Source organism: Caretta caretta, chromosome 21 (assembly GCF_965140235.1).
Source record: "Caretta caretta isolate rCarCar2 chromosome 21, rCarCar1.hap1, whole genome shotgun sequence".
In the NCBI taxonomy this organism is placed as follows: Eukaryota; Metazoa; Chordata; order Testudines; family Cheloniidae; genus Caretta; species Caretta caretta.
In genome coordinates this window covers 14,076,674-14,102,494 of record NC_134226.1, presented here as the reverse complement: position 1 = coordinate 14,102,494, position 25,821 = coordinate 14,076,674, and the positions used below count along the sequence as shown (strand labels likewise).

The following is a 25,821-nucleotide window of genomic DNA, read 5'->3' as shown; positions in this document are numbered from 1 at the left end:
CATGCATACTGCGCTGGGCGAGCAGCCAGGACACCTGGGTTCTATTCCCTGGGCAAGTGCCTTAGTTTCACCACCTGTAAAATGGGGATAAATGAAGCACGCTTCCCAAGGGCTTTGAGACAAGTTGTTCATTAACGCACCAGCATCTCCTCTGTTACCCTGGTGCATCCCCATTTGCCATCGTGGCGATTAAGTGGGGACTTTGACCCCGTGCCGGTAATAGATTGGGATGGAGGAAAGATGCTAGATGGGGCGAAGCGATAACCCTGCCTGCAGAACCCCTCTCCTATGCGTTCGCGTGGGTCCCTAGGAGCCAGTGGGCAGGGCGCTTTGCAATGGCTCTGCCCTCTGGGGCTGGGGGGCAGGGAGCCCCAAAGTCACCCTTCTTGGCCCGTCTCTCCAGCCGGCAGTGGAGGCGATGGAACCGCCTGTTCCGCAGGAAGTGCCGCGAAGTGGTGAAGTCCAAGTTTTTCTATTGGCTGGTGATTCTGCTCATCTCGCTGAACACCCTGTCAATCGCCTCCGAGCATCACTGGCAGCCCGAGTGGCTGACCCGCGTGCAAGGTGAGCAGGGCGGCCCGGTGCCGGTGAGCCCCCGAGGACACTGCCAGGTCAGTGCAGCTGCACGCACGGGGGGGGGGTGTGCCCGCCTGCCCAGGCGTGAACACCCACATAGATACACACACACCAATGCACACGCATGCATGCACCTGCGCACCACACCCGTGCAACCGTGCACACGCACAAGCGTGCCGGCGTGCACGGGTAGTTTCCTCCCGGTCTTGTGTTTCCCCTCCGCTGCTCAGGGCTAGGAGCTGGGCAGGTAAGTGTGAGTCAGCCTCCTCCTCCTCCCGGCTGCGCTGCCCCGGGATCGTAGGCTGGGGGACAGGGAGGCAGCAGGGGGGCGGAGTGAGAGGGAGGCGGCGGAGGTGGTCTCACCAGCAGCCGCTAGTGGCCACCGGGGGGATCTGCCGCCTCGGTCCAGAGCGCTGACCGCCCGGGTTCACTGCCTGCAGACAGCGCCAACCGGGTGCTTCTGTCGCTCTTTGCGGCCGAGATGCTGCTGAAGATGTACGCCCTGGGCCCGCACCAGTACTTCATGTCCCTCTTCAACCGCTTCGACTGCTTCGTGGTGTGCGTCGGCATCCTGGAGGTTATCCTGGTGGAGATCGACGTCATGTCGCCCCTGGGCATCTCCGTCCTGCGGTGCATTCGCCTGCTGAGGATCTTCAAGATAACCAGGTGGGGACACCTGTCCCCACGGCCTGGGGTCAGGCGGTACGGGCAGGGGGGCTTGCACGGGGAGGCTGGGCTATCCTTACCCCTTCTGAGGCCTCAGGCATGACCACAACTATGAGCTGCCGGGTTCAGGATACCTAGTGTCTGTTTACAGCTCCGGGAGGGGAGTGGGGTCTAGTGGTTAGAGCAGGGAGCCTGGGAGCCAGGACTCCTGGGTTCTTTCCCCAGCGCTGGGAGAGGAATGGGGTCAAGTAGGTCAGAGTAGGGAGCTGGGAGCCAGGACTCCTGGGTTCTCTCCCCAGCTCTGTGAGGGGAGTGGGGTCTAGTGGGTCAAAGCAGGAGGCGGGGAGCCAGGACTCCTGGGTTCTGTCCCCGGCTCTGGGAGGGGAATGGGGTCTAGCACGTCAAAGCAAGGGGAGGAGAGGGGCTTGGACGCAGAACTTCGGGGCTCTAATCTGACACTGACTCACCGCCATCAGCCCCCAGCTGATCAGGCTGCCCTGTGAGTGGAGGGGCATACCGCGCTCTGAGTCATTACCTGCGGCCCTGCTGGAAGGAAGGCGTAGAGAGTGCAGGGTCTGAGCCCTCCTGCCATGAGACAAACCAACAGCTCAGCCTGTCCTTTGGGACCCACTGAGGCTCCTCACAGCTACCCGGAGCAGGGGCAGGAGCCCACTCTGCCAGAGGGGTCCCGGAGACACAACAGAGCTGAGAATGCCACGGGATTCATTAACCTCACTTCCCTAGGTTGGGGTATTTGGTGGCAATAATGAAAATGGGGGGCGGGAGCGGGGCATGGGGTTCACCTGGCTCCCCAGACCTGTCTAGGTAGGTACTTATCTGCCCCCACCACCATAACATCAGAGTGCCTCCCAGCAATGGATTCCTCCTCATGCCCCCTGTGCGGCAGGTCAGCATCCTTATCCCTGTTTCACACATGGGGAACGGAGGCATGGAGGGGCTAAGTGCCAGGCCCGTGGTCGCATGAGACATCTGTGGTGAAGCCAGGAACTGAGCACTAGGATGTGTTTCCTAGTGGAGAGCCCTCTTGAATGGGAATCAGGAGACCTGGCATCTATTCCCACCTCTGCCACTGGTCTGCTGGGGGACCTGGGGCAAGTCATGTCCCTGCCCAGTGCCTCAGTTTCCCCACCTGTGAGGTGGGGACAATGAATCTGGCCTTCTTTCCAAAGCACTTTGAGATCTACAGCACAGATGAAAAGCTCTACAGAAGAGTTAGGCATTATTCTTCTCATCTCCTGTCTAACGCCTGGCCCCAGGACCACACAGGAGACATTTGGTGAGGGCCTCCCCCGGCCAAGCGGGGATGAGATGATGGCGTGTCCCTCTCAAAATGAGCAGGGCACACCCTGCCCCCCATTTCTGCTTGTGTGCCCCAGCGGTGCCCTGCGCCGTAAGCAGCCTGTGTGCCTCTCCTCGCACTAGGTACTGGACCTCTCTGAGCAACCTGGTGGCGTCCCTGCTGAACTCGGTCCGCTCCATCGCCTCCCTGCTCCTCCTCCTCTTCCTCTTCATCATCATCTTCTCCCTGCTGGGGATGCAGCTCTTCGGCGGGAAGTACGACTTTGAAGACGTGGAGGTGCTGCGTAGCACTTTCGATAACTTCCCCCAGGCGCTCATCAGTGTCTTCCAGGTACGGGGCATGGGGTGCAGCGGGCATCAAGCTGGCTGGTCTAACGCATAGAGGAGGGGCTGGAGTCAGGATACCTGGGTTCTTTTTTGGGCTCTGGGGGACAGGGTGACTTAGTGGTTAGAGCAGGAAACAAGGAGTCAGGACTGTCCAGTGGTCAGTGGAATGATTCTACCTGACCTGTTCTCTCACTCACCCTGTCTCCCAGATCCTGACTGGAGAAGACTGGAATTCAATCATGTACAACGGGATCATGGCTTATGGAGGGCCCTCCTTCCCCGGCATGCTGGTCTGCATTTACTTCATCATCCTCTTCGTCTGTGGGAACTGTATCCTCTCTCTAGCCAGTAGGGGCTTAATAGCTGGGCGTTTTCTTGTCTTGTCCAGCACAGTCACGCCTAGGTTCAAGTACACATCGGGGAAGGGCTATGGGGCTGGGTATGGTATGTTCAGACATCATAGTACCAGGAGTGGGGGTTAAAAGGGATGAAAAAATCAGTTGGGTAGCTCTCTTGGTCTCATGGCTTCGGATCCCACTCCTGACACCAATGGAGGTTCACTGGTGACAGCCAAGAGGCAGCTGTCATGGGTACACAGAGGGCTCGTTCCTGAGCCTGCTGCCTGCATACATTGCTTAGTGTCACCGCACAGGCTCTCGCTAAGCCCCGACCATGGAAGGGACTCATTCCTCACAAGAGGCAACCCCCACATATGTGTATGCTCCTGAAGCTTCCTTAGCCCCATCCCCTCTCAGATATCCTGCTCAATGTCTTCCTGGCCATCGCTGTGGACAATCTGGCCGAGGCTGAGAGCCTGACGTCTGCCCAGAAAGCCAAAGCCGAGGAGAGGAAGCGGAGGAAAATGTCCAGGTCAGTGTTGCTCCCTGCTGCTCAAAAGCAGGAACCCCCAAGGGCTCAGGGCTTACAAATCAATGCGAGCTGCTGGCCTCGGGCATCATCTCAGCAGCATTCGTTGGGTCTCTGCCGTGGCCTCACTCCCCACCTCTCCTTTTCGGTTCCCCCCGTCCAGAAGTTACCCAGAGAAATCAGAAGAGGAAAAGCTCCTGCTGGCCAAGAAGCTGGAGCAGAAAGCCAAGGCTGAAGGAATCCCCACCACAGCCAAGGTCGGTGCCGCTGAGCTCGTCTGGCCAAAGGTCTAGGGGAACTTTCCCCGTCAGTTGAGGCGTACATTCCCGAGCACTAATGGTTTCCCATTATTCGCCCTGTCGCGCATGAAAGGTGGATAGCCATGTGGGGAGGGAGGGGGATTCCCCGGGGCCCACGGAAGGGCTGGGGGCAAAGTCCTGAGCTCCAGCAGACGCATCTCCGGAGACTTGTAGCAAGACGTCCATTCTGTATGCCCTGCAGGCCCGGATCATTCCTCTGACGAGAAAGCCTGCTTTCCCTGCCCCCTCCCAGAATGCGGGGGGGGGACGGAGACTCAGGGGGTACAGGCCCAGGATCAAAGGTCCTCTACCAAGGGGCTGTCTCGGTGGAGTTTCCACTCAAGGTCTTTCTACACACCCGGGTTCACAGACGCACACACACACATAGGGCCCGTCAGAGGCCCTTGTCCAGTGATCCTGGCTCCCCTGCCTCGGGTGTTTATTATTAATTATTTGTATTGTGGTAGCAATAGGAGCAGTGGTGGATTAGCCACTGGGCCTGGGGCCCCAGCCAACGGGGGTGGGGGGTCCCCGGAAAAAATCTGTTCTTGGTGGTGAAAGCCTGGAGCTGCAGCCGCCGGCGGGTGGGGCTGGGGAAGCCCCATGGGCGGGGGACGTCCCCCCCCCCACAGCGGCCAGACCCTGGTCCCACGCAGAAGCACAGGGCATGGCGGGGGAAGTCCCAGCATCCAGACCCCAGCTACGGCCCTGGGACTGAAGGAGCTCTCACGCCCCGCTGTGGCCCCAGAGCCGTGGCAGGGGACAGAGCTTTTCTGGTCTTGGGGCTGCAGTGGGGGGTGGGGGGGAGGGGCAGAAAGGAGCAAAAGGGGTTGCGGGGCTGCAGTGGGGGGGGAGGACTCTGGGTAGAACAGGGGCGGGTCCCGGGGGAAGGGGCAGAAAGGGGTGGGGCTGTGGGTGGGGCCACAGGCGGAAGGGGTGCGGAGGGGCCCCCCACTTGCTCTGGCCCAAGGCCCCAGGGAACCTTAATCCGCCTCTGCCTAGGAGCCTCCGTGGTAGGTCGGTGCCCCATTGTGCCAGGCACTGTACAGACACAGAACAAACAGATGGCGCCTGCCCCAATGGGACATGGGGGGAGGTCTCCCTGCCTCTCGCTGTGCAGCATTGTCCCGCTGGCCTGGGGAAGGCAGTGCCACGGGTGGTTTCTCCGGGATGCTCAGCTACTCACCGCTCTCTCTCCTTCTCAGTTAAAAGTGGATGAGTTTGAATCAAACGTTAATGAGATCAAAGACCCCTACCCTTCTGCGGACTTCCCAGGTAAGGCTCTGGCTTGATCCTTGCCTCCAGCCGGAGAGGTGGAGAGAGCGATGGAAAGGGTTGGGGTGGCTGGCAGAGAGAAATCCCATTCGAGGGCTCTGGTCCCAAGAGTGCAGCTCAGCTAGTGGCTTATTATGATGCAGAAAGCCACATGGTTTGTTTCCAGCGGACGCCGAGCTGGAATAAACTCGGTGCAGTTCTCTGCAGCGCTTGGTCTGTGAATGTGGGTGGGGGTGTGATCAGGGAGTTCTAGCTCTCTCTGGGGGGGATACCAGACTCTGCACATGCCTCTTCCATTGCTTGTGGGGTGTTACTTGCTTCACTGAGGGTCATGTCCCACTGCCCGCTAGGGGGCGCAATAGGAGGCATAAGATGGGGGACCCCCCTCCCCCACATACACACTGAGAGCAATGGGAGCCGGAAGCTGGTTTTGGCCAGGAGGGTTTGAAGTCAGGACGTTGGGTCTCTAATGGCAAGCAGCATCTTGCTCCACAGTGGGATTGTGAGTACCCCAGGGGCTGTGGGATGCGAGGGGAGCCACAGCCCTTCATCTAACTGTGGTGGCCACACTCTCTCTGCCTGGCATAAAAGGAAACATGGCCAGATGCCATGTTCCTGATCCCTGCATGGAGGGTCAGAGCTGTTCTGCGGACTCACCCTGCTGCTGGACCACGGCGGTCTCATCATCCCCAACTCCGGACTCTGGATGGTTACGAGAACAATCCCTCATTGGCTGCCCAGGACGGACAGGGGCCAAGGGAACCTTCTCTACCTCTAAGTTTCAGCGTCTGCTAAGTTTTTTGTTTTTGGCTGCTGCTAAGTGAAGGACCCCAACATGCGAGCTCCCCTGACTATGTTTCCCACTTTCTGGCTGTTCCACAGGTGACGACGAGGAAGATGAGCCCGAAATCCCCCTGAGCCCTCGGCCGCGCCCCCTGGCAGAGCTGCAGCTCAAGGAGAAAGCAGTGCCCATGCCCGAAGCCAGCGCCTTCTTCATCTTCAGCCCCACCAACAAGTAGGTGCTGCTTCTCCTCCCATCTGTCCGAAACCCAGCAGTGATCAGCGAGCATAGAACCTGGGACCTCCCGAGGGAGCTACAGCAATTCCTTTAGCTATTGCGGGCTGTTAGAGCCTCTGGAGCCATCTGTGCCCACAAGCTGTCCCGGGGTACAAGCGTGCCGGGCCCACAGAGTGAGGGGTGCCACCCCCGAGACTCACGCGGGGATCTCCCCAGGTGCACCACTCCCCGAGCTCTAGCCTGGGCTGTCCCTTAGCCCCCTTGGAGCTGACAATGCTTTGACTGCTGCTTTGCCAGCACAGGAGCGGAGTCTCAGCCTGCCTCCCCTCTCTCCCTTCCCCAGGATCCGAGTGCTGTGCCACCGAATCGTCAACGCCACCTGGTTCACCAACTTCATCCTGCTCTTCATTCTGCTCAGCAGCGTCTCCCTGGCGGCTGAGGATCCCATCCGGCCCGAGTCCTTCAGGAACCAGGTGGCCAGGATGGGGAAAGCAGTTTGAGCCACCAGAAACGTGCAGCTTCAGGGGAGCTGCTTGCCAGGCTATTGCCTTGTGCCCAGGGAGAGTTTGGAACAGCGGCCTGGGAATCAGGACAGCTGGGTTCTCTTCCTGGCTCTGAGAGGGAAGCGTTGTCTAGTGGTTAGATCAGGGGATTGGGAGACGGAACCCCTGGGTCTATTCCTGGCTTATGGTTAGAGGAGGAAATTCTGAGTCGGGACTCCTGGGTTCTGTTCTTGGCTCTGCCAGGAGAGTTGTGGAGTTCTAGAACAACGGTTCAGCATGCCTGTGTCCAAGGAGAGTTTAGTGCGGGGGATAAGGAATCAGGAGGCCTGGGTTCTTTTCCTGGCTCTGGAAGGAAAGCCTGTTCCATGGCTACAGCAGGGGATTCTGAGTTCTCATTCCAGCCCTGGCACTAACTTTACTTTGTGGCCTTGGGCAAGTCACTTCCTCTCTGTGCTTCACCATCCCCGTCTGTAGCAGAGGGATAATAAAGCTACCCCGTGAGGTTAAATTCATTCCCCGCTGGGAGCTGCTCGGCCCCTGTGGTGCGGGGAGTGGTCGGGATGCCCACAGAGCAGTACATTGCCCTGTGAAGCACTCGGAGACCCCGCAAGTGTGGATGGAGTTATTCATCAGAACTCCACAGCTGGAGGTGGGCCATTGGGCAGGGTGCCGAAGTGCCACCAAGGATCCGCTCTCTCAGGTGCTTGGCTGGCTGGTTCTTGTTCACGTGATCAGGATCCAACCGATCACCATACTTGAGGTCAGGAAGGAGTTTTCCCCCAGCTCACACCAGCTGGCATCTTGGGACTGGGTGGTTTTGCTTTCCTCTGGGGCACAGCTCACTTGCAAGAACCAGCTGGGGTATGTCTCAATAAAACAACTCCCTGCCTCTGGACTGCCAGCTCAGGTTTCCATGGAGGTAAACTAGGACTGCTCTAAAAAACTGGAATTAGGACTCCTGGCTTCTGTCCCTAGCGCTGCCTCAGTTTCCCCACCTTTAAATTGTCTTGGATTGTAATACTTTGGACGTGTAGCGCCTTTCATCTGAGGACCCCAAAGCACTATCACTAACCTTGTTTTACTCATAGGGAAACTGCAGCCCGGAGAGGGGAAATTGCCCAAGGTCACCCAGCTAGATGCTTACAGAGCTGGGAAAAGAACCCAGAAATCCTGACACCTTAGGCCATGGTCCTTTCCCAGAACCAGGAATTGAACCCAGGAGTCCTGACCCTAAATCACCAGCATTAACCACTAGAACACTGACTGGTGAGGCCACATCTGCAGTATCGTGTCCAGTTTTGGGCCCCCCACTACAGAAGGGATGTGGACAAATTGGAGAGAGTCCAGTGGAGGGCATCAAAAATGATTAGGGGGCTGGGGCACATGACTTACAAGGAGATGCTGAGGGAACTGGGCTTGTTTAGTCTGCAGAAGAGAAGAGTGAGGGGGGATTTGATAGAGGCCTTCAACTACCTGAAAGGGGGTTCCAAAGAGGATGGAGCTCGGCTGTTCTCAGTGGTGGAAGATGACAGAACAAGGAGCAATGGTCTCAAGTTGCATTGGGGAGGTCTAGGCTGGATATTAGGAAAACCTATTTCACTAGGAGGGTGGTAAAGCACTGGAATGCGTTACCTAGGGAGGTGGTGGAATCTCCTTCCTTAGAGGTTTTTAAGGCCTGGGTTGACAAAGCCCTGGCTGGGATGATTTAGTTGGGGTTGGTCCTGCTTTGAGCAGGGGGTTGGACTAGATGACCTCCTGAGGTCTCTTGTAACCCTGATATTCTACGATTCTATGAACACTCTCCCCTCCCAAAGCTGGGAACAGTAGCTAGGAATCCTGGCTCCTGGGCTCTAACCACTGGACTGCTGTGCTCTGCCAAGGATAGACCTTTCCTAACTGCTGTGGGGGCTGGGAGGCTTAATTCATTAGTGTCATAAAGATGCTGGCGCGAAAGGAGCAGTCACAGTGCAAAGCATGTATGTATTATTGTTGTATTTATGAATAGCACCAGGGGTGCAGTTTCGATTCAGCGGGGCAGCGTGCCCTCTGTCTGCCAGAGCCCCCGGTTGTAGGACGTTCCAATAACATCCTGTCTCCTGAGTTACCAAAACCTCTGTTTGATTTTTATCTTCAGGTTCTGGGATATTTTGACATCGGCTTCACCTCCGTGTTCACAGTTGAAATAGTCCTGAAGGTGAGTCACACCCCATCTGCCTGGAAACCGTGTGCAGCGATGGGAAACTGCTGATCGGGCCGGAGCAGCGGCAGGAGCCAGCAGTGGCTGCAGTGAATGGGGAATCTTTGATTGAGGCTGCCGCTGCACACAGACAGACACTGGGGGGTTCGCTGGCCAGCCTGTGCCACTTACTGTCACCGCTTGGGGGGCCTCCTAAGTACAGCTGGAACATTTTCCTCAAAACGTTTTTTGTTAGTTTCACCAAAACTGAAATCTGTCATGAACTTGTGTCGATTTTGACAACAATTCCTGCCCCCCCCAAAAAAAGAAGTTTGGAGTTTTTAAAAATGTTGTTTAGAAGTTGATGTCCTTTCTTTTTTCATTTTTACATTATTTCATACCATGGCAGGAGTAATAGTGCATAATATGTTTCCATCAATACAAACCAGCAACTACCACTCATGAAGGCCCATAATATGCCCTATTACTGTGACAAGTCATAATATAATAGTAGAAATTAGGGCTGTCGATTAATCGCCACTAACGCACACGATTAAATAAAAAAAAAAGAATCGTGATCAATCGCAGGTTTAATCGCACTGTTAATCACTCGAATGCCAATTGACATTTATGAAATATTTGTGGATGTTTTTCTACAGTTTCAAATATACTGATTTCAGTTACAACACAGAATACAAAGTGGACACTGCTCACTTTATATTATTTTTTATTACAAATATTTGCACTGTAAAAATGATAAATAAAAGAACTAGTATTTTTCAGTTTACCTCATACAAGTACGATAGTGCAATCTCTTTATTGTGAAAATGCAACTTACAAATGTAGATTTTTTTTGGTGATGCCGGCTGCAACAGTGCCATGAGAACACTTGTTCTCACTTTCAGGTGACACGGTGAACAAGAAGCGGGCAGCATTATCTCTTGCAAATGTAAACAAGCTTGTTTGTGTGAGCGATTGGCTGAACAAGAAGTAGGACTGAGTGGACTTGTAGGCTCTAAAGTTGTACATTGTTTTATTTTTGAATGCAGTTATTTTTTGTACATAATTCTACATTTTGAAGTTCAACTTTCATGATAAAGAGATTGCACTACAGTACTTGTATGAGGTGAATTGAAAAATACTGTTTCATTTGTTTTTTACACTGCAAATATTTGTAATCAAAAATAAATATAAAGTGAGCACTGTACACTTTGTATTCTGTGTTGCACTTGAAATCAATATATTTGAAAATGTAGAAAACATCCAAAACTATTTAAACAAATGGTCTTCTATGATTGTTTAACAGTGCGATTAATCGCAATTAGTTTTTTTTAATCGCTTGGCAGCCCTAGTAGCAATATCATTTCAATATTTTCATTTTAAAACTCCTTAAGGGTAGCTGCCACTTAGCGTGGATTGAAACATCTTCTCTTTTCTTTTAGATCAAAGTGTCTCCTGTTTGTGTTGTAATGAAATAGTTTGACACGGGAGTTACAATGCAAACAGGAGACGTTTTGATCTAGAAGAGAAGAGAAGATGTTTCAATGAGTGCTAAGTAGCAGCTGTCCTTAAGTGCTTTAAAAATGGACAGATTAATAGATTCCAAGGCCAGAAGAGACCATTACGATCGTCTGGTTTGACCTACTATGTGACACAAACCGTAGAACATCGAGAAGGCCTTAAGAAAAACATCCCCTCTTGATTTAAAAATTGTCAGTGATGAAGACTCCACCATGACCTTGGGTCAATTGCTTCCATGGTTAATTACCTTCACTGTAAAAAATTTACACCTTATTTCCAATCTGAATTAGTCTAGTTTCAACTTCCAGCTATGGGACTATATTATGCCTTTCTCTGCTAGATTGAAGCATCCGTTATTAAATAGTTAAAATGAAAACAATAGACTAATTAAACGATTGTCATTTTACCACACTAGTAGTCGTGGTGCATGCTACAGACATGTCATGAAATAATATAAAAATAAAAATATTAAACAGAAAAAAGAAATAAAATAAAATAAAACAAAATTTCAACATGTTCCAAAACCAACATTTTTCAAAATTCCCATTTCATGGTATATTTTGAAAATTTTTTTTTGGTTCCAGTCGGGAACAAAACCAAATGATGATGCGTTGAAATTTCCCATGAAACAGAAATGCCGAGTTTTGACCCGCTCTGCTCCTGAGTCCCGCCCTAGATGGAGCAGTCGGAGAAGGCACTGCTGGCCATGCTATACTGTGGCTGGTTGGTAGCCCCAGGGAAGCATTTGTTTAATGGCTCTCAGCCCAGTTCCCTGGCCACAGGTGTCTGTGTGAGAAAACCACCATCACAGTCGGCAGCTGGGCCAAGAACAGGCTGTGGAGAAGGAACTCCCTGGAGAGACTCCTGTGGGGTGGGGCCGAGTCTCGGTGGTACATGATAAGCTTCCTTTGCTGGGCCTATTCTGAGGATCCAGAGAGGACCTAAGTCTCCAGGGCTCCAGTCTGGCTTCTTTCATGAGCAGCAGTCACTAAAAAGAAAGGGGATCAGAGGGGATCTGCCCCCTTCCCATTAACTCTCCTCTGCTCCCCTTCAGATGACGGCATACGGCGCATTCCTTCACAAGGGGTCCTTCTGCCGGAACTACTTCAACATCCTGGATCTGCTGGTGGTTGCCGTCTCCCTCATCTCCATGGGAATTGAGTAAGCACCTGTTGTAGCAACAGGTCTGCCCATTCAGCCGAGGCTAGGGCATCTGCAGTGCTGCCATCGACGTTGGAAATAGAGACGTAGAACGGGTTAGGCCGTTGTGTCGTGCCTCCAGCAACGACCAGTAACTGATGCTGCAGATGGTAGGGGTGCACCTGGGCAGACGCAGGGCTGGAGATGGAGGGCGGGGAGTAATTCCCTCCTGATCCCTGTGACAATCAGCCCGTGCCCAGAAGCATGTGAGTTGGGTGATTCCCCTTGCACCAGCATTCATACACTGTTCGGTGCCACAAAGTCATCCAGCCGCACTGTTGGGAGTAAGGAAATAAACAACCCGTGAGAATGGGGAGGAGAGGCGTATGCCACGAATTGGACACGCAAGGGTTTTGTGGGCAGGCACCCACTTCAATCTGGAATTGCCTTCCTCCTCCCCCAAGTTCCTTCAGGACTCCTGGGCTCTGTTCCTCACGGTGGGTGGGAATGTGGCCTAGGGGCGAGGGCTCAGGACAGGGACGTCAGCGATCCTGGGGTCCAGGCCCAATTCTGCTACGGAGGTGCTGTGCACCTGCCAGCCCCTTACAGGAATGGTGGGAAGGGCCCAGAAGTGCTGCTCCTTGGGGAGCTCTTTCAAACCGAGCTGGATTGCTCTGCCCGCCTAGGACACGTGCCAGCCTGTCCCTGCCAGAGCCTGGCTCCAGGCCTGTTCTCCTGCCCTTGCCGCTCTGCACCCTCTGGCCTGCCTCTCGGCCCTCCCCCCGATGCCCCCTCCTGCCCCTGCCGCTCTGCACCCCCCCAGCCTGCCCGTGCAGCACACCCCCAGCCTGCCCCCCCACCGGACGCCCCCTCCTGCCCCTGCTGCTCTGCACCCCCTGGCCTGCCCTGTGCAGCACACCCCCAGCCTGCCCCCCACCAGATGCCCCCTCCTGTCCCTGCCGCTCTGCAACCCCCAGCCTGCCCGTGCAGCACACCCCCAGCCTGCCCCCCCTCCGGACACTCCCTCCTGCCCCTGGCAGGTACAGCTCCCCTGCCCATGTTACAGGGGCACAGGTGTCGGCTCTCCCCCGATGCATTGCTGCCGGCAGGTCTGGCTCCCGACGGTGTGTGGGAGCTGATTTGTCTGGCCAGACCCCAAGCTGGCTGAGTCACCCCGTCTCCCCCTGCCCACCCCAGGTCCAGCGCCATCTCCGTGGTGAAAATCCTGAGGGTGCTGAGAGTCCTGCGGCCGCTGCGGGCCATTAACCGAGCGAAGGGGCTGAAGGTGAGAGCCAGGCGGGGAGAGGGCGCTCGCGGCACGTGTCACGGGACAAGGGCCCTCCGTTGGGGGCGGCCACGGCCCCCCTCAGATCGGCAACAGGAATCCAGGGCCTGCCAGATCATGGGCCATCTGAGCAGGATCCCAGGGCTCAGGCGACCTGATTTCACTCTCACCTGGCTGTTTCGTTAGGTGTCTGTGGGCAGCTGGGAGGCAGCCCATTGGTATTGTACTAGGTCCCCCAGCTGCATCTGGAACAGCCACTTCCCCCGCATGCCGGTGAGGTGCCGGGTCCCCCGTCCGGGTCTGGGACGGCCACTTCCCCTGCACACCAGGCACGGCCGGTACCCACAGCAGGTCATGGTGCTGCAGGCCCGGCCTATCTCAGCATTGGCCTCTCTCTCTCTCTCTCTAGCACGTAGTCCAGTGCGTGTTCGTGGCCATCAAGACCATCGGCAACATTGTGATTGTCACCACCCTACTGCAGTTCATGTTCGCCTGCATCGGGGTGCAGCTCTTCAAGGTGAGAGCCCCTCCCGGCCAGAACCCAGCGCTGGTACTCCCCAACCCTCCCTGTCCTGGGGAGAGCGGGGTGGAGCTGAGCTCAGGGAAGCACCAGGAAGTGGCTCCCCTTCGTTTCCCATGTCAGAAATTCAGAGGGAGGCCAAGGACCATCCCCTGCCACCAGCACCCTTGGGCATACCAGCATGCTGCAGGCAGAACAGGGCAGTGTATGCATAGTCTATGCCCAAGCAAGGCAGCTCCATGGCCCCATGGGAGTCAGCCAATTTGGGATCTCTTCCCAGCTTTGCCGCTGACCAGCTGGGTGGCCTTGGGTGAGTCCCTTCCCCACCCGTGACTCGGTTTCTCCCTCGCCCGCTCCAGCTCCCCACTGTGTTGCAAGGATCACAGGTGTTTCCTCCTGACCACCCATGGCTCTGCAGGCAGGTCTGTGCTTGTGCTATTGTGCGAACGGATGAAGTCGCTGTGACTCTTCGGCTGGAAGTGCCACGGGTCGCTGCAGCAGTGGTCTGGCCTTCGGGCCCTGCAGGGCTCCTAGGGGTCATCGGTGCTGCTCACTGCGCAGGGAGAGTTGAGGGCTGGCATATCTGGCCGGACTCTGGGGTGGGGCCCAGGCTCTCACGACCGGCACTAACCAGCCCCCTTTGAGGCTGGAGACGCTGCCCACTGGGTCAGGGCCAAGCCGTGGGGTCAGGCCAGGATGCATGGCAATTGCCAGCAGCTGCCCTTGTCCTTGCTCCCCAGGTCTATCAGTCAGGCCCCCTGGGGTTCACAGCACAATCCCTGATTCTTCTGCTCTCTGCTTAAACCTAGGGGAAGTTTAGCAGCTGTACGGATCCGGCCAAGATGACAGAAGAGGAATGCAGGTAGGCACCCCGTGTCGTCACTGCATGCACATCGCAGCCAGAGCGCAGGGACCGGGGGTATCGTTGCAGAAGGGGGAACTGGTAGGGAAGGTGAGGAAACAGTCCTCGTTTGTTGTCTCTTGTGAGTCTGCTGAGCAGGGGAGGCCAGGCATGGGTCTCTATGCAGAGCAAAGCCTGTGGTCTAGGGCAGTTTGCTGTAGGGGGCAGAGAGCCGAGGGTAGTGTTGAATGGCCAGGGCGAAGGAGGGGTTGGGCTCGTAAGCCAGAGGAAGGCCAGGCCAACAGTTAGGCACTAGCAGCGTTGCCAGGTGTCCAGTTTTCGACTGGAGCGCCTGGTTGACAAGGGACCCTGGCAGCTCCGGTCAGTACGGCCGAGCAGGCCATTAAAAGTCCGGTCAGCGGCACAATGGGGATAAGTATTCTTGTCAGCAAGTTAAGGAAGTATGGGCTGGATGAATGCACTATAAGGTGGGTAGAAAGCTGGCTAGATTGTCGGGCTCAACGGGTAGTGATCAATGGCTCCATGTCTAGTTGGCAGCCGGTATCAAGTGGAGTGCCCCAAGGGTCGGTCCTGGGGCCGGTTTTGTTCAATATCTTCATAAATGATCTGGAGGATGGTGTGGATTGCACTCTCAGCAAATTTGCGGATGATACTAAACTGGGAGGAGTGGTAGATACGCTGGAGAGGAGGGATAGGATACAGAAGGACCTAGACAAATTGGAGGATTGGGCCAAAAGAAATCTGATGAGGTTCAATTAGGATAAGTGCAGGGTCCTGCACTTAGGACGGAAGAACCCAATGCACAGCTACAGACTAGGGACCGAATGGCTAGGCAGCAGTTCTGCGGAAAAGGACCTAGGGGTGACAGTGGACGAGAAGCTGGATATGAGTCAGCAGTGTGCCCTTGTTGCCAAGAAGGCCAATGGCATTTTGGGATGTATAAGTAGGGGCATAGCGAGCAGATCGAGGGACGTGATCGTTCCCCTCTATTTGACATTGGTGAGGCCTCATCTGGAGTACTGTGTCCAGTTTTGGGCCCCACACTTCAAGAAGGATGTGGATAAATTGGAGAGAGTCCAGCGAAGGGCAACAAAAATGATTAGGGGTCTGGAACACATGACTTATGAGGAGAGGCTGAGGGAGCTGGGATTGTTTAGCCTGCAGAAGAGAAGAATGAGGGGGGATTTGATAGCTGCTTTCAACTACCTGAAAGGGGGTTCCAAAGAGGATGGCTCTAGACTGTTCTCAATGGTAGCAGATGACAGAACGAGGAGTAATGGTCTCAAGTTGCAGTGGGGGAGGTTTAGGTTGGATATTAGGAAAAACTTTTTCACGAAGAGGGTGGTGAAACACTGGAATGCGTTACCTAGGGAGGTGGTAGAATCTCCTTCCTTAGAGGTTTTTAAGGTCAGGCTTGACAAAGCCCTGGCTGGGATGATTTAATTGGGAATTGGTCCTGCTTCGAGCAGGGGGTTGGACTAGATGACCTTCTGGGGTCCCTTCCAACCCTGATATTCTATGATTCTAAGTCAGGCTCCCTGCCTGCTTTGGCTCCTGGAAGCAGTGGCATATTCTCCCTTCGGCTCCTGCGTGTAGGGGCAGCCAGGCAGCTCTGCATGCTGACCCTGCCCCAAGTGCCAGCTCTGCAGCTCCCACTGGCTGGAAACCATGGCCAATGGGAGCTGCAGGGGCGGTGCCTGCGGATGGGGCAGTGTGCAGAGCCCTCTGGCCACGCCTCCACATAGGAGCCAGAGTGGGGACATGCAGCTGCTTCTGGGAGTTCCTTGAGGTAAGCACTGCCCGGAGCCAGAACCCCTGATCCCCTCCCGTGCCCTAACCCCCACCCCAGCCCTGATCCCCCTCGCGCCCTCCAAACTCCTCAGTTCCAGCCCAGAGCACCCTCCTGCACCCCCAACCCCTCAGACCCAGCTCCACCCCAGAGTCTGCATCCCCAGCCAGAGCCCTCAAACCCCCTGCCCAGAGCCCCCTCCCGCACCTTGAACCTCTCATTTCTGGCCCCACCCCAGAACACACACCCCCAACCCAGAGCCCATACCCCCTCCCGCCCTCCAGCCTCAACCCACAACCCCCTCCCATACTCTGAACCCCTCGGCTCCATCCCCCAGCCCGGAGCCCCTCCTGCATCTCAAACCCCTCATTTCTGGCCCCACCCCAGAACCCGCATCCCCAGCCAGAGCCCTCACCCCCTCTTGCACCCCTACTCCAGCCTGGTGAAATGAGCGAGAGAGTGAGAGCAAGTGACAGAGGGAGTGAGCAGGGGCCGGGGCAGGGCCGGGCTGTTCGGTTTTGTGTGACTGGAAAGTTGGCAGCCCTAAGCTTGGACCTGTCTTGTGGTTTATGGAACGACCTGGAAAAGCTCTTTCAGGTCTTCTTCACTCATCCTCAAAAGCAGGAGCAGAAGATGGCAGCCCCCAGGCATGGGTGGTGGGTATAAGAGGCCAGAGGGGGCTAAACCTCCCCAGACAGCCGGCCCACCACCTTTGGAACGCACCGCCGCCAGAAGGGTGGGCGCCCCAGCCATGGCCCTGCCCGCACTCTACCCCGAGCTCCCGCTCATCCTCTTCCCTCGAGGCTCTGCCTCTTCCTGTCCCCGGTCCACTTGCATGGGAGCCTCGCGGGAGGGGGTGAAGAGACACGTGCACGCGTGAGGGGTGAGCTGCCAGAAGCCGGCGGGCAGGCAGGGGGACCCCAGGGGAGGGGGCGAAGAGGCATGGGTGGGGAGGGGGATGAGTGGGGCAGGGGCGGGGAGGGGGACGAGTGGGGCAGGGGCGGGGCCACAGTCTGGGCACACGCAGCCTCCCCCAACGGTGGAGTCACACGCCACCCATGCCCTCAGGTGTTTGTCACCTTTGCTGGTCCCCTTTTGGGCACCTTGGCGGGTGGAGTATGTGTCTGGGTGTATAGGGGGCTGGGAAGGTGCTGCCCTGGGGCACGAGTCTCCCTGGCTGTGGAAGGGCAGAGCTCATCCTGAATGGCAGGAGCATGTGATGGGATTTGCCAACTAATCCCAGGTACTCCGGGGAGAGGCACTAAGGGTGGATCTTGGTGAGGATACTGGGCGGGTCGTAGATGTGTTGTAGCCCTGGCGTCTGCAAGTGATCCTTCCTCAGCACACCCTGATTGCATGAGTGCTGATTCCTGTTATTGTCAGCACTCGCATACTCGGCCATGGCGCTTGTGGCCACCCGCACTGGCCTCTGGCCTCCTGCAGCTGTGAGTTCCCCAGGTTGATTTGGTGAGATAGCACCGTGCTCTGAGCAGTAGGGAGTCTTCAGCAGGTGGGCGTGTGTGTGTGTCATGGGCAAGGGGACTGGAGCGTTTCTGGGCCCAGTTCCCCTCTCGCTCACCCCTTGTCTGTAAATGTGGCGTCGGCTCTCGTTTCAGAGGCTACTTCATCCTGTACGTGGACGGCAGCCCCACACAGCTAGAGCTGCGCCCACGCGAGTGGGTACACAACGACTTCCACTTCGACAACGTCCTCTCAGCCATGATGTCGCTCTTCACCGTCTCCACCTTCGAGGGCTGGCCGCAGTGAGTCCACCACGGGGGGAGCGCGCAGCATGGGGGCTGCACTGGGGAGATCCCAGCGCCCCTCTGGCGCTGCTGCCCAGCTGGGGAATGCCACGTGAGGGGACTTCTCCTGATGGTGGAGAGAGGGGTCAGTGCAGTCGAAGGGGCTGCAGCTGTCTGGGATGTCCTGACCGCTCTGCCTTAGCTCAGCTGAATGGAGGCCCCACCCCGTTCTCTCTGCTGCTCCCCACAGGCTGCTGTACAAGGCCATCGACACCCACACTGAGGACATGGGCCCCATCTACAACTACCGGGTGGAGATCGCCATCTTCTTCATCATCTACATCATCCTCATCGCCTTCTTCATGATGAACATCTTCGTCGGCTTCGTCATCGTCACCTTCCAGGAGCAGGGCGAGAGCGAGTACAAGAACTGCGAGCTGGACAAGAACCAGGTACTCCCCATGGAATCCCCCCCACGGAACCTCCCCCTGAGGCCCCAGTCTCCTCCCACCCCAACCCCCATGACCTGGGTATCCCCAGGTTCCAGGGATGCCCAGGCTCTGGGGGCAAGGAGCCAGTTGTACCCAAGCTAGGTGCCAGGGCCCGTACGTGGCTGAGCGTGCGGGATGAATGCCAGCCGGACAAGAGCCCAAGCTGGGTGTGAGCTAGGCAAGACCGAGGTGCAGGGGACCCCAGGCAGGTGAGGCCGGAAGCCCAGGCACGAGGGTGCGTCCAAGCTGCAGAGGTGAAAGATGAGATCCCCAGTTCTTCTGTGCCTCTCTCTGTGCTCTCGGACACCTGCATTGACACATCCAGGCTTGGCCACCAGGCCAGGAGCCCAGGATGGTTCCCCTAAGCTGGGCTGCACCGGCCACTGACTAGCTATGACGGAGTGAGACTCACCACCGTGGCGCCTCCTGCTGGCCGTTCTGGAATTACCTCAAGTCCTTCCACGGGGCAGCCTCCTCCGGTGGTGTCTTGCTCGCTGTTACTCCCGCTTTGCTGCACTCTGACCTGCGTCGCTCCCCGGACCACAGCGTCCTCTTCTGGGCACAGCCCGCTGGCTGGGCCCCTGTCTCCCCCCACTTTCGGGGGGACTGGCAGTCTATAGCCCAGCCACTCACCTCAGTGGCCTGCTGCAGTCACCAGTCTAGTCCCTTGGTCCAGGGGCAAACTGCAGTCGGTGCGGGCCACTTCCCTCAGGGCAAGTGAGGGGTAGCCCTCACACCTTGTTTGCCATTCCTCCAGGGCCTCAGTCTGGCCGTGGTCAGCCAGAAGCTCCTTCTGCTCCGCTCCGCTACCCAGCACTGTTCTAGCCACGGTGCTCCTAGGCAGCCAGTCCTTCTCCCTAGCAGGCCAGGGAGAGACTGCCCTCTGCTCTCTTGAGCAGCCCTTTATATATGGCCCCTGCTGGCCCTGATTGGCCACTGCATCAAGCCAACTCCCGATTGGCTCGCTTAGTGAGCCCTCCTCTAATGGGCGGGTTCTGGGCAGGCTCCCTCTGGCCTGCTTTAACCCTTCCTCCCTGTGTGGGGCAGCTGCCCCACCACACTAGTGTATTGGCTATGTGGGAGCGACACAGAATCGCCCCTTTGGGCTGCAGTGGGGGCCTGCCCCAAGACAGTGGGGTGACCAGACGTTCCGATAAAACCGGGACTGTCCCGATATTTAACTCTCTGTCCCGCGTCCCGACTGATGTATGATGGGGACCCCATTTGTCCCAGTATTGTAGGGCTGCCAGGCCTCCGGTTGGTGCAGAGCTGGCAGGCTCCCTACCCAGACGGCTAGTGGTAACATCTCCCTCTGGGTCCTAGGTGCAGGGACGGCCAGGGGGGCTCTTCGCACTGCCCCGGCCATGAGCGCCGGCTCTGCAGCTCCCATTGGCTGGGAACTGCGGCCAATAGGAGCTGCTGGGGTGGCACCTGTGGGCGAGGCAGTGCAGAGAGCCACCTAGCCGCGCCTTTGCCTAGGAGCCAGAGGGAGATATTGTCACTTGTGGGGAGCCGCCTCTGGTAGGTGCCGCCCGGAGCCCACACTCCTGCCCCAGCCCTGAGCCCCCTCCCACATCCAAACTCCGTCCCAGAGTCAGCACCCCGAATCCCCCTCCTGCACTCTACCCCATGCACCAGCCCTGTGACCATCTCTTGTGGCGGGGGCCATGCGCCCCCGACCTGCAGCTTGCAGAGGGGGCCGGAGCCAAGGATGTGCACCTCTCTCGCAGCTTCCTAGGGCTGTGCACCCCCCTCCCCTGTGTGTCCCCACCATGTGTCCTGATATTTTACTCTTGCGATCTGGTCACCCTACAAGTCAGTGACTGGTGGTGGCCTGCCAACAAGGGGTGGCGGTGGGCTGGGGAGCCCCCTCGGGAGTGGGACTTGCTGCTCCCTTTAAAAAGGTGCAGAAAATGCTCCCACCATTGCACGGTGGCCTAGCAGCTGGGCCCCAGCCACACCCCATGAGGGACATCCGGCTTTTCTGATGGTGCTAGTCCCCGCCACGACTGTCATGCGGGATTCACGCTGCCCCCTGTGCCCTCTCCCCCCCACCCCCGCAAGGAAAGCTAGAATATGGCCCTATATGGCCCATTCCTGCAAGGGGCTCAGGCTTCCTACATGGACTGCGGGCGAAACCAGACAGTCACTTCGCTCTTGAATGAACTTGCACCGAGCCAAGACGGAAACAGCCAGAGACCTGCAGGCGAGCCCCTCTCACAAAGCAAACCCTGCGTCTCAGACCTCTCTGTCCTCGTCCTAAGGAAACCTGCACCGCACCTTCCACAGACAAACCTGGGAGCTTCAATTCATCGCTTTGCTAAACACTGAAATCATGGACTCAGCAGAGACATTGGCTTGTGACAGCCACCTGTAAGCAACTGCCACCGACGGGGCCGCGGGCGGTCAGGCCTAGTGGTGGCAGCGAGAGTTCGTCCTACCAGTTAGAGCTGGGTCTGGGGAGGGCAAAGTCCAGGAAAGGAGCCGAGAGTCAGAAGCCAAATGCCAGAGTCGAAGGGTAAACTGGCATTGTAAGCCACAGGCAGAGCTGGGGATCGAAGCCAGAAATATGAAGCTGGAGGGGAGCAGGGACTGGAACAAGAGCAAGTGCTGCTGTGGGCCTGGTACCTGCCCAACAGCCCCTGACCTGCTGTGGGGGCCGGGCTTAGACCCGTCAGGGGCTGTGACCTCTCTGTCAGTTCCAAGCTAGTGCAGCTAGGCTCACTGATTGCTTTGCAGCGAAGTTAGTCAGGGAGCAGGCCAGCCGCGGGTCCTAGCTGGTCTGATCCCTGACAGCACCCCGCTTCTTTTAGGGTCGCCTCCCTGGAGCCCTTGGGCCGGGTTTCTTGGGGAACCCACAGGAGGTCCAGGACATGGACGTATTCCAGGGATTCCCGCAAATGTTCTTCTAGGCCACATCCCTCCCCATCACTCAGCTGTTGGAGTCGTCCCTGGACTCGACGGGAGTCTTGAAGCTGCTGGCCCATGCATTCCTCTTGGCCCTGCCCAGTTATTGGCGGAGGGGGAGGAGTAGTGTGGTGTGGGAAGGGGTTCTCGGTGAAAGGTTTCAGGAGGGAGATGTGGAACAATGGAACTTGAGGGATTCTGGCAGCTGCAATCAAAAGGTTACCGGGTCAAGTGGTTCCATGATCATAAATGGCCCTAAGGACTTGTGGTCCAGCTTCTCAGACGGATGCGTGGGTCCCAGGTCCTGAGCACCCGGGGTTGTTATGGGTCTCATGGCCCAATGTACAAGAACAGGTGACCTGGGCCAGAAGGGGCCAAAAGCAGAACGCCGAAGCGATTGCTGGTAACCGTGCACCAGGGCTGGAACAGGGAGGGGGCTATGGGGCAGGACTTAGACGCATTGGCAGAGCTGTTTGTGGAATGGGGGAAAGCATCACAACTTCTGCTCACATTCCTACCCTGACAGGGGCAGAAATGTTTCAGCACAACAACTGTCCTATGGAAAATGCTGATGTTGAAAACATGTCCATTTTGATGAAATATCATTTAGAACCCCACTCCCGCAATGCAGGGTTGTGCTCACGTCAGCCATTCAGCCATTTTCTGAATGGAATCTTTGGGGGTTTGATTTTTCATTTTGAAACAAACTATCGATTGAAGCCCACGAAGCTCGACGGCGGCGGGAAACATTCCTGTTTTCTCAGAGCAAAACGTTTCGATGGGCCCCAAAACGAAACTTGCGTTTCACGGGAACTTTCAAATTTTTTTTGTTTTCAGAACGCGGGGGGGGGGGAATGCTCAAAATCACAGGATTTCCTGCGCAATGAGCGAAATCTGGTCTGGCCTGGCTCGGCAGCGAGGAGGGGCTGGGAGCGGGGCTGGAGGTTTTACAGCTGGGAGTGTTTTGTGATTGCCCACGGTACCACCTCTGCTTCACGGGCATCAACGCTCGACCGTTTCCCTCCTCTCGCCCGCAGCGACAGTGTGTCCAGTATGCGCTGAAAGCCCGCCCGCTGAGACGCTACATCCCTAAGAACCCCTATCAGTACCAGATCTGGTATGTGGTGACCTCCTCCTACTTCGAGTACCTCATGTTCTTCCTGATCATGCTGAACACCATCTGCCTGGGCATGCAGGTGAGGATGGAGCAAAGCGAACACCCTCGCTGTAGGGTGGGAACCTTTGATCCGCTGTCCATGGGGCGGGGGGGTGTCCGAGACCACCCGGCTCTTGGCAGCAGGCTAGCAAGCCATCAAAGTGAGACTCAGGCTTTGCCACTGGTCTGGTGCCCTTGGATATCTGGGTTTGGATCTTGGCTTGGGATACGTCATGCAGTTCAGCAACACTGCTCCAGGGAGGCCCCTCCTATGGAAAAGCCGGGGGTGCTGTAGGTGAGGCGGGAGGGACCGTGGCACAGCTGTGCATGGGTGTGGGAACGCCCGGGGCTGCGGATCAGGAATCAGGAACATCTATGGAGCTGTGGGGCAGGACCCAGGGCTGGAACAGGGAGGGGGCTATGGGGCAGGACTTAGACGCATTGGCAGAGCTGTTTGTGGAATGGGGGAAAGCATCACAACTTCTGCTCACATTCCTACCCTGACAGAGCTCTAGGTTTGTATGTCGGTCCCAGGCTCTCGCATCTGGTCCAGAATCTGAGACCCCAGCCCCATACCTGCTCCCCGTGGCCCAGTGAGCTAACCTGTGCCTCTTCCTGGCTCCCCAGCACTACAATCAGTCAGCTGAGATGAACTACATTTCGGACAACTTGAACGTGGTCTTCACCATCCTCTTCACCGTGGAGATGTTCCTCAAGCTCCTGGCCTTTAAAGCCAAGGCGAGTGTGAGGGGGAGTCTGGGGGGCATGAGTCTGGAGAGGGGTGGGGGTGCATAACGTGACCGGGATGTGGGCAGCCGTGCCCAGTGGTTGGAGCAGGAGTTGGTAGCCAGGAGTCAGATCCCAAGGGTCAGAACCGAGTTACCTGGGGTAAGACAAGGCAGGAGCTGTCACAGCCGTGGGCAAATGCTTTGAGTAGCCACTGGGCTACTGCCGCTGGGCTTAGGAGCCTGTCCGCTGGCTCTTCCCACCTCCCGGGCGCGGTATCCGTCAGCAGCCTGCTGCTCGTTGGGTTGCCTGGAGGCTGGCTCTGCTGCAGGCCCCGATTCCTGACTTGGGTGGGGGTGCGAGTCTGGATAGGGTCCCGGGGGTGTGACTCTGGAGGAGGGCATGGCATTTCCTCCCCACGCAGCGTCCCGGGAACACAATCCCCTCGGAGCCTGGGGCTGAGGACCTGGCAGCTCCTGAGGGGAGGAGCAGGGACAATGCAGGCCACAAGGGGGAGCCCTTCCTCCAGCTACCTGCTCGCCCAACACCCCCGCCCAAACCCCGCTGCTCTCCCTGTCCTGGGTGTCTCTCCAATGGGGGTGGGAGGCTAGTGGCCCTCCCTGCAGCTCTTCTGACCCCTCATCAAACCAGGCTTAAGTGTGAGCGGCCCTGTGAGAGCCCCTGAGCCTCCCGCCACCGCAGCCACTGAGCCAGGTGAGAGGCGAGGCAGAGCCCCCCTCTGCCCTGCCCTGCAGGTGTGTCCCCGATGCCCACTGAGAGACGGCCGCTCACCTCCGTGGTCCCCGTCGATGTGCCCAGAATAAGCATCGGCACCAATCAGCTGGGAAGGTCTGACCCCAGGAGCTAAGTGGGTGCTGGGTTCTGCCATGCCAGCGGATAAGAGTGGACATGGAATTAGCTCAGGGTCAAACCCCTACTTAGCACCGTGCTCGGCACGGTATCCATAGGGAGGGCGATCTGAATCCAAGCTCCGCAGTGCTCTCTCCATCTCGGGGCATGGGGGGCAGCCTCCCCCCGCTGGCTGTATTTTATGTGGGCAAATGGAGACCCTCCCTTTGGTGCGGTGAGTGGGTCAGCTGTTTGCAAGGGACAAAGCGCGCCTCGCTCAGGAATGGCAAGTCTCCGCCGCAGGGAGTTGATAACCCCCAAGAGGAATCTCCCCTGCCTGACCCTCAGCTCCTTCCTTTTCTTTCCCCCTGTTCCGCCCCCCTGTCGTTCCCCCGTGATTGCTCTCTCCAATCTCAGGGCTATTTCGGTGACCCCTGGAACGTCTTTGATTTCCTCATTGTCATCGGGAGCATCATTGACGTCATCCTGAGCGAGATCGATGTAAGTGCCGCGGTGGGGGGGCGGGAACGTGTCCGAGAGCATGGGCAGGATGGTGATGTCACGGCAGTGACGACCTTGGCAGGCTGCCAGCATCCCACTGTCACGTGGGAGGCCTGGGTTCCTGCAGGACTGCGCGGGGCACCTGGCGGAGCGACCTGGGCTGGGCAGGAGGAGACTGGGGCAGGGGCTTGGGCACGTGGGTTAACCTTCTTCTCTCTGTTTAAGAGCTGGTGCTGACAGGCTCTCTCCTCAGCCATTACATAGCCCCGGTGGACGTGCCCCCCCCCCCAGCCTCAGTGGCCCTCACCCCACCCCTCCTCCTGAATCTGCCTGCAGAGGTACCCTGTGGAAACTGCCCTTGTCCTGGGACAGAACCAGAACCTCAAGCTGACTCCATAGTGACATATGCCAGTGCTCTCCAGAGGCTGCACCCCCGCCATGCCCTGCCCATGTTCTTTAACCACATGCCCAGATGGCTAGCAATCAGCTCACTTGGCCTGAGATCACCATAGCGATGGCTGAAAGAGTTCCCCTTGCCTCATGGTCCCTATAAGAAGTTTCTGCCCTGCGCTTTGTGCGGGTCAGGCGTCATTTCAGTGACTTGCTGGGTGTGCTTGGAGTGTGTCATCGTGTATGATGATTGCCACATATACCCGGTGCCTACTCTGTATATGTGTGCCTGTATATCCAATATACACTGGAGTATATTCGGGATATACCGCCTACATGATACCACACGTGTACGCTGCAGTGTGTGTGTACCGGGCAGCCTGCATACAGGAGCATTGTCCAAGAGGCGTGCTGGAACTGCACGAAGCATTGCTGGGAGCTGTGGGCCCGGTTGCTAGCACGTGGCACGGAAACACATCGGGTGTGCGGTGCGTACCGTGAACCCAGCTGTAGTTGTAGAAGTAGCTTGAGAAGTGAGCACTCCAGTGGGGTTGACACGTCCTCACTAATAAAAAGGCCCATCCAGTAGTCACTGCAGCGTGTCCCCGCTCTCTGTGCTGTGTCCCAGAGTAGCACTTAGCCATTCCCCCGCATCTGAGAGTGAACCATCGGCAAGGAGGTCCGGCCCGGAGGAGATGAAGTGTCATCCTCTCCTGTTCTCGGGCACAGCTTCCCAGCCCCAGTGCACACCGGTCCCGCAAGGTGGATTGCCATCTCTGCAGCCCAGAGGAGCTCTCTGGCTGGCTCCATTCTCCTGGGGCGACCGCACTGGCTGTCTCCTCAGTGAGCGAGGTGCCGAACTCCAGGGAACAGGACTCCTCGGAGCTTCCCCTGACCGGGTATTGGGTCATT

At 57.1% G+C, this 25,821-nt stretch overlaps 1 protein-coding gene across 2 annotated transcripts in view; it reads left to right on the top strand.

Annotated features, from left to right (window-relative positions):
• The window catches only part of CACNA1S (calcium voltage-gated channel subunit alpha1 S), an 89,969-nt gene that overhangs the window by 30,090 nt on the left and 34,058 nt on the right, over nt 1–25,821 (top strand). For both annotated transcript variants that reach the window (XM_048826884.2, XM_075121904.1), the window contains exons 10-28: nt 404–564; nt 1,017–1,242; nt 2,686–2,893; nt 3,099–3,219; nt 3,645–3,759; nt 3,920–4,013; nt 5,261–5,330; nt 6,213–6,345; nt 6,692–6,821; nt 8,986–9,045; nt 11,603–11,709; nt 12,886–12,973; nt 13,383–13,490; nt 14,303–14,355; nt 17,761–17,907; nt 18,140–18,341; nt 22,325–22,483; nt 23,071–23,181; nt 24,436–24,519. In XM_048826884.2, the coding sequence (XP_048682841.2) occupies nt 404–564; nt 1,017–1,242; nt 2,686–2,893; nt 3,099–3,219; nt 3,645–3,759; nt 3,920–4,013; nt 5,261–5,330; nt 6,213–6,345; nt 6,692–6,821; nt 8,986–9,045; nt 11,603–11,709; nt 12,886–12,973; nt 13,383–13,490; nt 14,303–14,355; nt 17,761–17,907; nt 18,140–18,341; nt 22,325–22,483; nt 23,071–23,181; nt 24,436–24,519 (2,377 nt within the window). The remainder of the gene's footprint in view (nt 1–403; nt 565–1,016; nt 1,243–2,685; nt 2,894–3,098; nt 3,220–3,644; nt 3,760–3,919; nt 4,014–5,260; nt 5,331–6,212; nt 6,346–6,691; nt 6,822–8,985; nt 9,046–11,602; nt 11,710–12,885; nt 12,974–13,382; nt 13,491–14,302; nt 14,356–17,760; nt 17,908–18,139; nt 18,342–22,324; nt 22,484–23,070; nt 23,182–24,435; nt 24,520–25,821) is intronic.